Genomic DNA, 12,661 nt, shown 5'->3' with positions numbered 1-12,661 from the left:
TATATATATATATATATATATATATTAAAACTAAATGAAACTATGTCAAGCATTAAATAGCAAATTTACATATTAGTTTTATGCTGAAATACCAGACAATTTATTCTGAAATGTAGGTAAGAAACACCCAAGTCCATTTTCTAATAAGTGCACATACACAGGTCCACCCTACCTGCACTTCCAACAAATCGTGAAAGAATCTCCCCAATATAAAGTACTCTAGTTTTATTCTTTTTATCCTGAGGCCTTCCTATTCTTCTTAGAAACTTATAAAGCACTTGCTTCTTGCAACTCTCAGCTATTATTAAAGTATACAGTAAGAGCAGTAGAGCTACAATGAATGGGTGAAACAGATGTTAAATGGATACATAAACAGTGCAAGTGTAAATGCCCAGAAAGAGGAAATAAACATGATCACACTACCAATGCCCCTCCCACAAACTTAAAGTCCAAAAAAGACTGTTCATATATCCTATTGTTTATATAGACAGCATTGATGTATACATATCTAAATATGGTTATTAGAAATGGCTTTAGGAAATCTAGGCTTTGTTTAGCAATTTATTATTTATTTTCTATGGGGCCTTTTCTTTTTTTGGCCACCTCTTAAAGTACACTACTCCATGCCTGGCCATCCCCTTCAACATTGGCTTGCTCCGTTGCTTTTCACAGCAGCTGCAATTTGTAGAATATTGTATAATATGTATAATATTATCGCCTGGTGGGTGATAAAAAAATTTCTCATTTATTTCTACTATTATTTGATAGTAAACATTAGGATGTGTGAGGTATCCACAAGTATACTTAACTAGTGCTTGCTGCATACTACTTATTCCTTGTAATCCCAATGCAGCATGCTCTGGAACTGGTACAGAGTGACTGATTTATTCTAAAACACTAATTAGAAGTTATTCTGGAGGACACAACCCCTTTCATCAGGACCATGAGGTAGACTTAATTTGACTTTATAGCTAAAATTATTAATTTCCAAAGTTAGATTTGTTTTTTATCTTTCTAATGTGACACAAAGAACTGTAATAACAATGTGCTCGAGGATTAACAAAAAGTCATATTAACATTGGATGGCAATAGGTTCTCATCTCTGATCTACAGATAGTTTCCATTAACAGAGGTTAGGTTGGGTACTGTAAGCCTTACCCAACTCGGCTCACTATTAATCCTGAATCCATTAACGGTAACTCTGATTTAGTTCTTAGCTAGTCAAGTTAATAGTGACACAATATATATATTTTTTTGCAGGTAGTGAAGAACAAACCATGTTTCAATGATTATAAACTGGCTCAAGCATCATTTGTCTTCTAGGGATGGAATTAATCTGACCCCCGGATGTCTCAAATCCAGGGAGTTCCTCTCCTAATGCTTTCACAGTATGACATACTGAACTCTGTCAATTCTGAGTAATGCTGTCTAAAAGCTTATCATTACCCACTGTTAATGCTGACTGTCAAATTATTTGGAAAGTCCATTCCAACCTAATCCCCCACCTTTAGGTGATCACCAGTATGCCTCCCATTACATTTCTCTGTATCTTACATCTTTTGTAAAAATGTGTCTATTCCAACTTCTCTTTTCCCAAACCTAAAGCCTTTTTTAGTAGTGAGTAGGTTATTTTTGCAATTTGAACTCATTTTAAGAAAACATTTGTGTCCTAATTTTTACTTCTGTGTAAATAAGCTCTGAGTTGGATTTGTCTTTGCAAACATAAAAACACACCCATAACATGTTTTTTTTTGTTTGTTTTTTTTTCTGGTAGGAACATATTGTAGAAGTAGAAATTTACAGTAATTAAAAATGTTGTTTTAATTTCATTTATTTTCTTAAAATTTCTTCACTTTTTTAAAGATGTACTACTTGAATAATACAATGAAAAAAATAAAAATAAATACAACAAAGGTTGGTCTAACAGTGGTCTGATATTACAAAAAAAAAAAACCTTTTTTAAAAGTACACCTGTATACCTTAGGGATTACTTAAAATAGCAGTTAGATTTATATCTACACATATCATAAGCAACACTAACCAATACTAATATAAATAAATTATAAATAAATTATTCCTCGATATGAAAAATTTTCTGCACTTGCTTTAATACAAGCTACAAGGTACTGAAACTGAAAATGAGTTGGACAATAGGAGGGTTGTAGTTAAAGATTCATAGTTTTATAGCTATACTATTTCTGCTCTTGGTTTATAACAACTAGGGTTATGTTCCTCTACCAACCATTACCTTTCTATGTCTTCACTTAACGTGAAATGATTGCAGCACTTATTTTTCAGCCATGTACCAGACAGAAAAACATTTTAGATTTTATGTGAAATCAAGCTTTAAAATTGATTCAGTCCACAGCAATGGCTCTGACATAGTTCAGCTATAGAACTAAACGATGAGAATAATTAATTTCAAAATAAAATAGTTGGAATGTTTTCACAGATACTATCACCTGAATTTAACCACACCGTTTTCAATCCCACATTTCTGGCAAGCCAAGCTAAGATAAAGTGAATCTAAATAACTGCATGAGTGTGTAGCTCACCACTTGCATGCTCATCTATGTGTCATCTACTCCTATTTATATGTCTGTGTCAGAGTCGGACTCACAGCACAGATGCCCGGGGTCAGGATCATCCAGCACCATTTGATTAAGAAGAAAGGTTTGTATCCAATCATATCCTCGATATTTAGGTAGAATCTGTCGCCTCCTGTAAGGAAACAAGTTTCACTCAGGAGTTTCTGCATGCATCATTAATATAACGACATGACTGATGTCTTTTGACAGTTCATGGTTGTGTAACACGTTGTTTTTGACTTAAAGTGGACAAATGTCTTTTGAAAGTTAGCATCAAGAGAGCCAGAGGCATCCTGAATTTTTTTCTGTAACAGCAGAATCTTTAGTCATATTTTGTTACAAATAGTCTGGGGAAATAACAATACTCATTTACCACTATTTAAAAAATATATCTGCATGCATTTTTGGTAGTCATCAATATTATGTCCATTAAATTATGTTAGAGAACCTTATGTAAGATAAAAATAAAGAACACATAAAGGTAAAATGATGCCATTTTTCTTATGATATGGCGTTTAAATTGTTAAATGAATGGTGTATGTGTTTCTAAGCACTCTCCAGCAGATGGCAGAAAAAGTATATATTTCCACTGAGGAGCATCAAAACATGTTGCAATAAAAAAAAAATGTTGCTCAAGTCTATGAAAGTTGCATAAAGCCTAAACTGCTTTAAACTTGCAAGATGAGCAAGTTAAAAATACCACTAATAATGTTTTCTTGTGTTTTAGCTTTAAATACTCTTCTTACCATACACCCATCCGATGCATATGGACTCAAATATAGCCACAAAAAGCAAGCACATCCCACTGGCAGCATATGCGTCAAACAGCTGGAAAACATACATTCCTCCCTAATGGAAGGAGACAAGTGTCAGTTTTTCACACAAATATCAGCTGGTTGATACACATGAAGTGATAAACTGATTGTTTTATGCTTTGTAATATATTTAAGTCAACTTAGTGATATGGAGTTTTACATTACAGCAGGTCACAGCTTACACTTGTTAAAAATTATTCTTTAAAAAGAAAGAATTTGCTCCAGTTTACTCCAAACTAAAACAAGTTCAGAATATTCAGGATTTCTCCAAATCTCTCGAATTACTTACTTAAAAATACAGTATATACTGTTTCACATTTCTTTAACTAAAACAAGCATACAAACATCCCCAGTCAGATTCCATTACAAAAGGTAGTGGTAGATCCACAACCATAGTTTAGTAGTTTAAGCGTCTGAGAAGGTTTGCATATCTTAAAGCAGGCCTTTAAAGAAGATTTGCATTTGCAATTCTGCACAAAGCATATACCATTTTTTGTGTGTCTTACTGAATGAATATACAGAAAATATACTTATAACTAGTGTTGCGCCGATGCCATTTTTTGGCCCCGATACCGATACCCGATACCTGGCTGTGCAGTATCGGCCGATACCGATACCATAATAATGTAAAATAATTGCCATCATGGCTTTGTCAAGCTGCTGCCTTCCTTTGTGAGGCAGGAAAATATCTAATACAAAGTGAATCAAGTAGAACTTTTTGATAAAAAGTTCTACTGTATAATAAAAATAAAAAGGTTTTATTGCCTACCAGGAGTGGGTGACAATAGTTGAATAAACTTATGGCTCTCAAAATGGTATCGGTGCCCTATTTGTTGGTACTCGCCGATACCGATACCACCATTTTAGGGCAGTATCGGCACCCCGTCCGATACTGGTATCGGTATCGGTGCAACACTACTTATAACCAAATAAAGTGCAAAACAATTTTTCAAATCAGGAACTCAACAATGGCCTCAGTTTTTGCCTTTTTTCTACTTTTACATTTATTTTTACATTACATTCATCCTGTATTTTATATTGGGGACATTCCCAAAAAGCCAAAATTATCTTTGTTCTTAATACAAAGTCAATGTGGTTGACTTCTGTTAGCTTCTCCAGCAGTCAAGAACAACAGCAGGATAAACTGTAAAACCTTATATAACATATATACATTAGCAATAGTATGATAAAAATCTTGATTTGGCATTGAAATGGCAATATTTTAAAACACTGTTTTATCACAGTTACTGATTCATGGCCTATATCCACCAGCTTGTCATGGGCTACACTCCAGAACAAACTTCTGACTTAAAATAAATTTCCCTCCTGGCTCCTTGTGACTCTTTACTCATTATAGCATCATGGAAACTGCAGAGAATTAATCATCTACAGAGTGGAGAAAATGATAGTAGTTCAAACAGAAGTCAGACCTCTTAAAAATGCATCACCATAACACCACACACTGAAAATACACAATTTAATATTGTATTGAATTCTGGAGATATATATAAATAACAGTAAAGCATGGTTAAATTTGGGTGGATGGAAGTGCATTGAACTGAAAAGCTTTTAAAGAAATAAAGATTTTAAAATGTGTGAGAGGATAACCCTGTCCTACTGCAAGAAAAATATGAGAGAAAGGTTTCAGAAGCACAGAGTGGATGTTGCTGCAAATGACAAAAGATCTAGGTCACACCTAGCAGCATCTTTAGGCAATTATACCGAATATACAGTTGGACTAAAAAATAATCCTGAAAAACGAAAATTTAAAATACCATTTAAATCATACCAACATATTTCCTGTTTCTGTTTTTAGGGAACCAGACCTTATTTGTACACAACCTCTTCCTGCAACTCTATCATGTACTTCTTTATTGAAAAAAATCAAAAACATCCACCAGCACCTTGGATCAATCCCTCACCTCAGTGTCTCAGCTGACTCCCAACCATCTACACACCCACTGTCCTTCTTCCAGCTCCCCACTCCATCAGAAATCAGCAAACTCAACCAAAAATCCAAGTCATTCACTTGTCAACTGGATCCCCTACCCACACAATTTGTTAAAGTCTTCCTCGCTTCTCTCGTGCCCCTCATGTCTGCCTAAATCCACTTGTCTCTCACGACTGAAACTCGTCTCTGACCACTGGAACTGTCCCTTCAGTCCAGTTCATGCCTATTCCAAAGCACTGAAACAGCACTAAACAAAATCCCCAATGATCTCCTCATGGCAGCTGATTTTGACTCCTAACCATCCTCATCCTTCTTGACATGCACGCAGCCTTTGATACCATCTGTCACTCCACCCTCCTCAAAATCTTCAATTGGCATCGCCCCATTTCATTAGCCTGGCTTACATATTACCTCTTTGGCCCCACTCAGTTAATTCAACTCAAGTCCTTCAAATCCATTGCCTCCCCCGCCACGTCAGGGGTGCCCCAGGGTCAGTCCTGGGGCCCCTCCTCTTCATCATCTACCTCCTTCCCCTTGGCAGTATCATCGTGACACCCAGCTCTACCTCACCACTAAACCCTCATCCACTCTTCCACCCACCTCCCTCACTGATTTCATCTTTGAAGTTAAAACCTGGTTGACGCAAAACTTCCTTAAGTTAAACAGCAGTAAAACCGAGGTTTTGCTCATTGGCACCAAATCCCCCTCATCCAATCCTGTCTGCATTACTGTAATTCTCTATTTTTTGGTCTCCCTCACAAATCCCTCCATAAACTTCAGCTGGGGCAGAATTCAGCTGTCTGCATCATCACTCGAACCCCCTCGATCTACCCCATCACTCCTATCGTCTGAGAGCTCCACTGGCTCCCTGTTCAGTTCTGTATTCAATTCAAAATCCTCCTGCTAATATTCAAGTCCATCCACAACCTTGCTCCCCCAAATCTATCTGACCTTATCCTTGTTCCCAATCCATCCCGCTCCCTCAGATCATCTTCCTCCACACAACTTTCTGTCCCCTCTGCCAGTCTCGGTACCATGGGGAGCAGAGCATTCAGAAGATCTGCTCCACGTCTCTGGAATTCTTTACCATCCCTACTCAGAAATATTGACTCACTTACCCATTTCAAATCTCAACTCAAAAAAAACATCTACATGTAAGACTGCCTTTTCTATCTGGCGTCTATTGGTATTTCCATTGCCACTGTCAGTTTTATTGATTTTATTTTTATTTCTTTTAATTCATTTTGTGTATCTTCGTATGGTGTCCTTGAGGGTCGACAAAGGTGTCTTCAAATAAGATCTATTACTATTTTTATTATTATGACAAAAAACAAGTCATGAACGGTCTCCCACAAATCAGTATAACGAAGGAACAGGGTATGAATTACTGCAAGGAAAGCTCAGTTCAATTGAACTTATCTTTAAAGAACAAAATAGCTTTCTAAAAAATCTGGCCCTCTAACCTGGCTGAAATGAATAAGAGCAGAACATTTTGGTTTAAGACAACTCAAATCAAGTGTGACCTGCATGAAGGGAGACCAGATGCAACTTTTGCATCAAAGGGACTTTAACAAAATATCCATGGCGGTAGAATTTGTATTTAACAACTATTATTATTGTTTATATGCTTTATGTCCAAAACATTTGAAAGAATTGTATGTTACAACTTTCAACTGGGAATCTATTTATCTCTAACCTAAAGCTTAAAGAGTTACATTTTGGATCAAACTGTTTAAACAGTAAGCGGAATCTTACAACAATTTCCTCAAAGAAAGAAAATATTATTGCAAGTATTTTACAACAACAGCTCGAAAAAGTTTTAATTACCAGTAGGTAGTTAAAGCAGTTTGTATTGTATTTTTTGTTCTTGTTGTTATCTCTCCATTCGACCCATTTAAGCGTCCAATTCTTCCTCCATCATGCTGAAGCTAGAAAGTAATCTACAGTCTCCTTCATGGGCCAATATTGTCCAGGACCATTGAGACAAGAGCCCAGGGTTTTTGCCCTCATCCTGTTTTCCTAAATAAATATAACTATGCTGTTGAGGCTCTTTTTTATCTCTGTACATGCTGCCTAAAAGCAATATAAGTTATCACAGTCCCTTACCTCCATACACATGATGAGTCCTATTAGGAAGGATACTATGGACATGCAAAGAATAAGCAGCTCTCTGCGGTAACCCTTTCGGAAAGTCTCCGGGTACATGTCCACAACAGCTGTCACTAAACTTTCCACACACACAAACTGAAAAAAATAAAATAAATCAATTAATTACATTTAAAGCAAATGCAGTGCTCTTTTTTTTAAACTGAGTTAGCACATTACACTGAATGGTACATTACATAGTTTTTCAAGTATATATATATATATATATATATATATATATATATATATTATATATATATATATATATATGTAATGGTAATAAAAATTCTAATAAAAATATGACATGCAGTCACAAGCAAAATACATAACAGAAAGACAATATTAATGGACAGTTTTCAACATATTCACTTATTCATACTTTGATTAAAAAAAATAAGGCACATCTGACTTCTTGGAGGTACTTTTTAAAAATTTTAAGTGATACCATTGGTGAAATAATAGTTGGAAAGGTACAAAAAACATTTCATTCAATTCAAAAATACTCTCATGAGTTCAAACTATAAAAATTAATACCTACTACTCATTAATACACATTTTAATTAGATTTTTTGTTTTATCATAGCATCAAAATCTATATAGTACATGTTATTTCATTAATCGTGATTAATATTTGAAACTGACATAAACTATTCAATTTGAGATAAAGGGAGAGAGAGATTCTACTTTACAGCTCGACTTTTACCCCCTTTAATTTCTAAGCATTATGCCGTAGAATTACACCCAATTTCTTTTTTTTCGTGATTACCTATTTCACTGTATTTTGCCGTATGTGTAGAACGAAGATAGAAATATTTTTCATTTCTGTTGAAGTAGAGTGGCTTGGTATATTTTCAGCAATGGGCAGGAGTAAGTAATTCTTGGTTTGGAATATTGAAACGTTGCCATAAAAGACTCATTAGCAACTTTCAATCTAAGCAATAATCTATAACATATAAAGTATATATTTTTTCAACCAATTAGTTATTCTGCCATTTAATTTGTCACCGGTCAGTGATTATCACTGGTGCCAGCCTACTGATTTACTGCATGCATCTCAATGATGCAGGCCAGATTTGTGGTTAGTTAAACATCTGCTTCGTGTATCCTGTCCAAGCTTCTGACTTGTTACATTTAATAGAACCTTACCAGTGGCTATCAACTTCATAAATGCAGTCATTAAAGTGAATTAAATGTGCACTAGAATGCACTTGATTTCATGCGTATGTTGCACATTAATCAGCTGTTGAGCCCGCTGTTGGATATAATCTCCCCTCTGCTCTGAAGCAGCAGGACAGACTGCCTGTCAGCCTCTCTGAGAAATACCTGCTGAGATTTGGGCCTTCTTGCAATGAAGCAACCAGGGAGAAAATAGTCCCCTGATTAGATAACATGCAAAAATGTGTCACTTTCAGTAAGGCTCAACCACCTATGGGGTCTATGGAGAAGGGCAGGCCTGGGGCTGGTTTTAAAGCTGGCTGCTCCATGCTGATCGACAGTGGCAAGACAAAGATTTTCCTCACGAGACTAAGGCAAGAGAGGAGAAAGATATCATTCAGTTTGAGGCGTCGTATTGTGCCGAACTTTTACCACGGCTTCTGGATTTTACAATTTCAGAGAGATTCACAACAGCTTTTTTCATTCATTGTATTAATCGGTTTTAACATTTGTTAATCCAGTAAATTACTTTTGGATTTATTTAACACCACTGAGCCTCCCCTATTCCAGAGAGCACCCCTGAACCAGACCACATTGTCACCACATGGCATTGAGGAAGCGCATCAAAAAATTAAACTGTTTTTTTTTTTTCTTTTAGTGGTGATGCCTATATTGAAGGAATCAAGCTGGCATGATATAATGTAGCTAGAATCAAGATCAGACATACCGAAGTCAATAGGGTTCTAGGCAATGATGCATTTCATGGCATAACTGTTAGGTTTGCATTGAGAATGTATTGCAGTTAGTAAAACCACCAGATTCCACATGTTAGCACTGTTCCTGTGACAGATTCTCTGCTGGTACCATGTGTCCTGTTTCATGATTTTTCTATGAGGCCCTGGAATGGAAGGTGCCTAAGATCAGGCGACATGGTCTATCTGTACCACACACAAGGGCTCTGATTTCAAACAAGGAGATGTGTCAGTATGCTGGACATAGCAGAAGTCAAGTCAGAAAGCATGGCGATGCACACGCGTTAGCTGGTCCATGCTTAATGTAGATTTGCAATTGACAGGATGCCTGGCGGAGGTGAGCGTTAACTGGTGCTGCAGATCCTGAACATATGCCAGAGTGGCAAGGCCAAAGCCTACATCCTCTAGACTTAAATTTAAGAATGGATACTAAGTCTTTTGAGAATAACAATGACAGTTCTCAATTTTGTTCACCTCCGACCGATGGAGCAACTATGTTGTTCTATTAAATCATATGAATGGTTCCACATTCTTAGTAACTATTCTGTTTATCACAGGTGACACACCGCTCTTTGGCATTTACCATCAAATAACAAAAAAACTCAAATTTTCTGTTCTGTTTTAGACTGTCTGGCTCCGGACTTTATGCACATACTGTCTTTTGGCTTCAAAGAGCTTTGAGTTGAACTTAAACATGAATCAGATTAATCGTGATTAATTGATTATTGAAATAATCAACTAATTTAGTAATAATTTAATCATTAACTGTGGTATAGAGACTGTAAAACAGGCTGCAGCAATTACCTCAAAATTATGAAAAAATATGTAAACATTTTGCATTTAAAATAAAAAAAATGTCTCTGTCAATATGCTCTATTCAGAACCCTGCAATTTGAAAAGTTTTAGTTTTACCAGGTTTTAGTTTGTAAAATGTAATCTTTAAGGAACCTTTGTAGCCTGGGTGCCATTCCGAACTTAGTACCGCCCACAAGGTTTGAGGTCGGGAAGTTCGGTCTGGCTCTGCTCCATAGTAGCGCTAGTATGATCGCCCACCCTCTGGCGATCCAATCAAATTGTTAGGGCGGGCTTTATACGATGATGGACAGATGATCAACAGTAACGTAATCAACCATGTGACCATGTGGGCGACAACAACAATGGCTGCCGCCGGAGAGTTGAGGTGAGTAGATTCTGCTATTAGGTCTGTTCTAGAAGATATCGACAGCAATTTAATTTTAAAAGAGGAACAGAGAAACGCGATCAAGGCTCATCTTCTTATTCTAGGCGTGAAACTGTACGCTTTGATTTTTGTTGACAACAACTATGCGTTGCTTAACATACGTCACGCACTCCGTTGCTCTTATTGGTTGTACGTCTGTCCAATTGAGTGCAGAGGCATTTTTTTTCCTGGTTCGTTCAAAACACGCCCCATAATCACAGCTCTATGGAGCAGTATCAGACTCATATTCTGACTAGAATTGAGTAGGACTACGTCAGGCTAGAACCTTTGGCTATCTGATTATGAATCGATTAATCAAAAAAAAAAAAAATAAACAGATTGATTTGCAAAATAATTGTTAATTGCAGCCTTAAACTTGATGAAGTTCTACATATGTAAGATGCTGCTTTTTACTGTCTAACTGAGGCGCTCTGGTATGGAACGGACACATACGTTCAGTAGTGGAGGATGTGGAATTACTGTGCAAGAAAATACTTGAAATAGCAGCGAAAAACATTTGCATAGGGCAGCAATAATATTTCTACCCCAAGCCTAAATGTGTTTATACCAATTGTAGTGTATGGGTCATTATTTACCAAACAAGATCCTGATTTCTAATAAATACTCAACTCAGCCTTTAAAAGAAATCATCAAAAATGTATGTATAATTTACAACAATACGTCATAAGTCTTATCTTATGACTATAGTGTATTTGATGTTTTGTAGTTGTTAGATTCTGCACTATAATCATCCTCCAATCAGAAGATTTATTCTCACCTGACTGTCCAAGCCAAGGAAGATCAGCATCATAAAGAAGAGACAAGCCCAAAGTGGAGACAGAGGCATCATAGTTACAGCTTTGGGGTATGCAATGAATGCAAGACCAGGACCTAAATAAAACAAAGAATAATTTATGGTCACTGGCTTTCTGACAGAATGAAGTAAAAGTTCTACATTTGCTTTCTTTTGTAAAAGCGAAAACAATTGGATAAAGGTATACTGACTCTGTAACATTATTTTTGGCTCAACATAATGTTTTAACTGTTGATTAAGATAACAGAGTGGGCTACTCTTTATCTTATTTCTATTTACTCAAAAAGAATCCTCATATCAGCTTTAAAAAATTGAGTTCTATGGTGCGTTCGAAGGACCTACAGTATGTCACTGTTATTGCACTGCTGGTTGAAATTATGTGTGTGTTTTTGTGTTGGGATCCCGTCACATTCTCTAAATTATTTATGATGAGCTGAATAAACCATAATGCAACATTTTAAAAGCTTAAGCGAGGAGTGCTGTGTTACATAATATGGAAGATTCCTCAGTTTAATATCACTTATGAGCTTAAATACTCACTTTCATACATTGACAGTGTTTACAGAATCAAATCACTCCTCTAAAATTTTCATTCATTGTCATTTAAGTTTTATTTTAATTGATGATCTCTCACCAGATTCAGCTACAGCCTCTATTGGAACATTTTGTTCATAGGCCATAAAACCCAGGACGGAGAAAATAGCAAAACCTGCAACAAAGCTGGTTCCGCTGTTCAGACAACATAGCATGAGGCAATCCCTGATTGGAAGGACAGAGACAAAAATTATTTACCATTTTAACCAAACAATCACATATTTGTTTAGTGTTTTTTTTCTTCCCTTGTGTTGCTATTTTTGTCTTTTAATTGTACCTTTATATAGTCAAAAAACCTCCTTACCTGTAGCAGTTGTTGTTGTAAGAATTGTAACTTCCAAGAGCAGTGAGACAGCCCAGACAGATAGCATAGGAAAAGAAAATTTGGGTTCCTGCATCCACCCATACCTGTTGCAAAAACAAATACATTGTAAAGAAATCGACCATGGTGATAATATTGTCTTCTGATATAGTTTGGCCTAAAACTGTCTGATTTTTGGTTAAAGGTTTCAAATTGCATATATATTTATATACATATATATATATATACACACACACACACATATATATATATATATATATATATATATATATATATATATATATATATATATATATATATATATAT

The 12,661-nt window shown here is 35.9% G+C and overlaps 1 protein-coding gene across 1 annotated transcript in view; it reads right to left on the bottom strand.

The window, feature by feature from the left end:
* LOC107102817 (sodium- and chloride-dependent GABA transporter 3-like) overlaps window positions 1-12,661 on the bottom strand; it is a 39,554-nt gene that overhangs the window by 3,917 nt on the left and 22,976 nt on the right. The window contains exons 8-13 of the mRNA XM_015402251.1: window positions 12,338-12,441; window positions 12,074-12,198; window positions 11,404-11,516; window positions 7,461-7,598; window positions 3,335-3,437; window positions 2,621-2,721 (exon numbers count right to left, since the gene is read on the bottom strand). Coding sequence (XP_015257737.1) covers window positions 2,621-2,721; window positions 3,335-3,437; window positions 7,461-7,598; window positions 11,404-11,516; window positions 12,074-12,198; window positions 12,338-12,441 — 684 coding nt within the window. The remainder of the gene's footprint in view (window positions 1-2,620; window positions 2,722-3,334; window positions 3,438-7,460; window positions 7,599-11,403; window positions 11,517-12,073; window positions 12,199-12,337; window positions 12,442-12,661) is intronic.

Source organism: Cyprinodon variegatus, unplaced genomic scaffold, assembly GCF_000732505.1.
Source record: "Cyprinodon variegatus isolate N-32 unplaced genomic scaffold, C_variegatus-1.0 Scaffold1324, whole genome shotgun sequence".
NCBI classification, from domain to species: domain Eukaryota; kingdom Metazoa; phylum Chordata; class Actinopteri; order Cyprinodontiformes; family Cyprinodontidae; genus Cyprinodon; species Cyprinodon variegatus.
The sequence above is the reverse complement of the archived record's forward strand: the minus strand, read 5'-3'. Positions and strand labels throughout refer to the sequence as shown.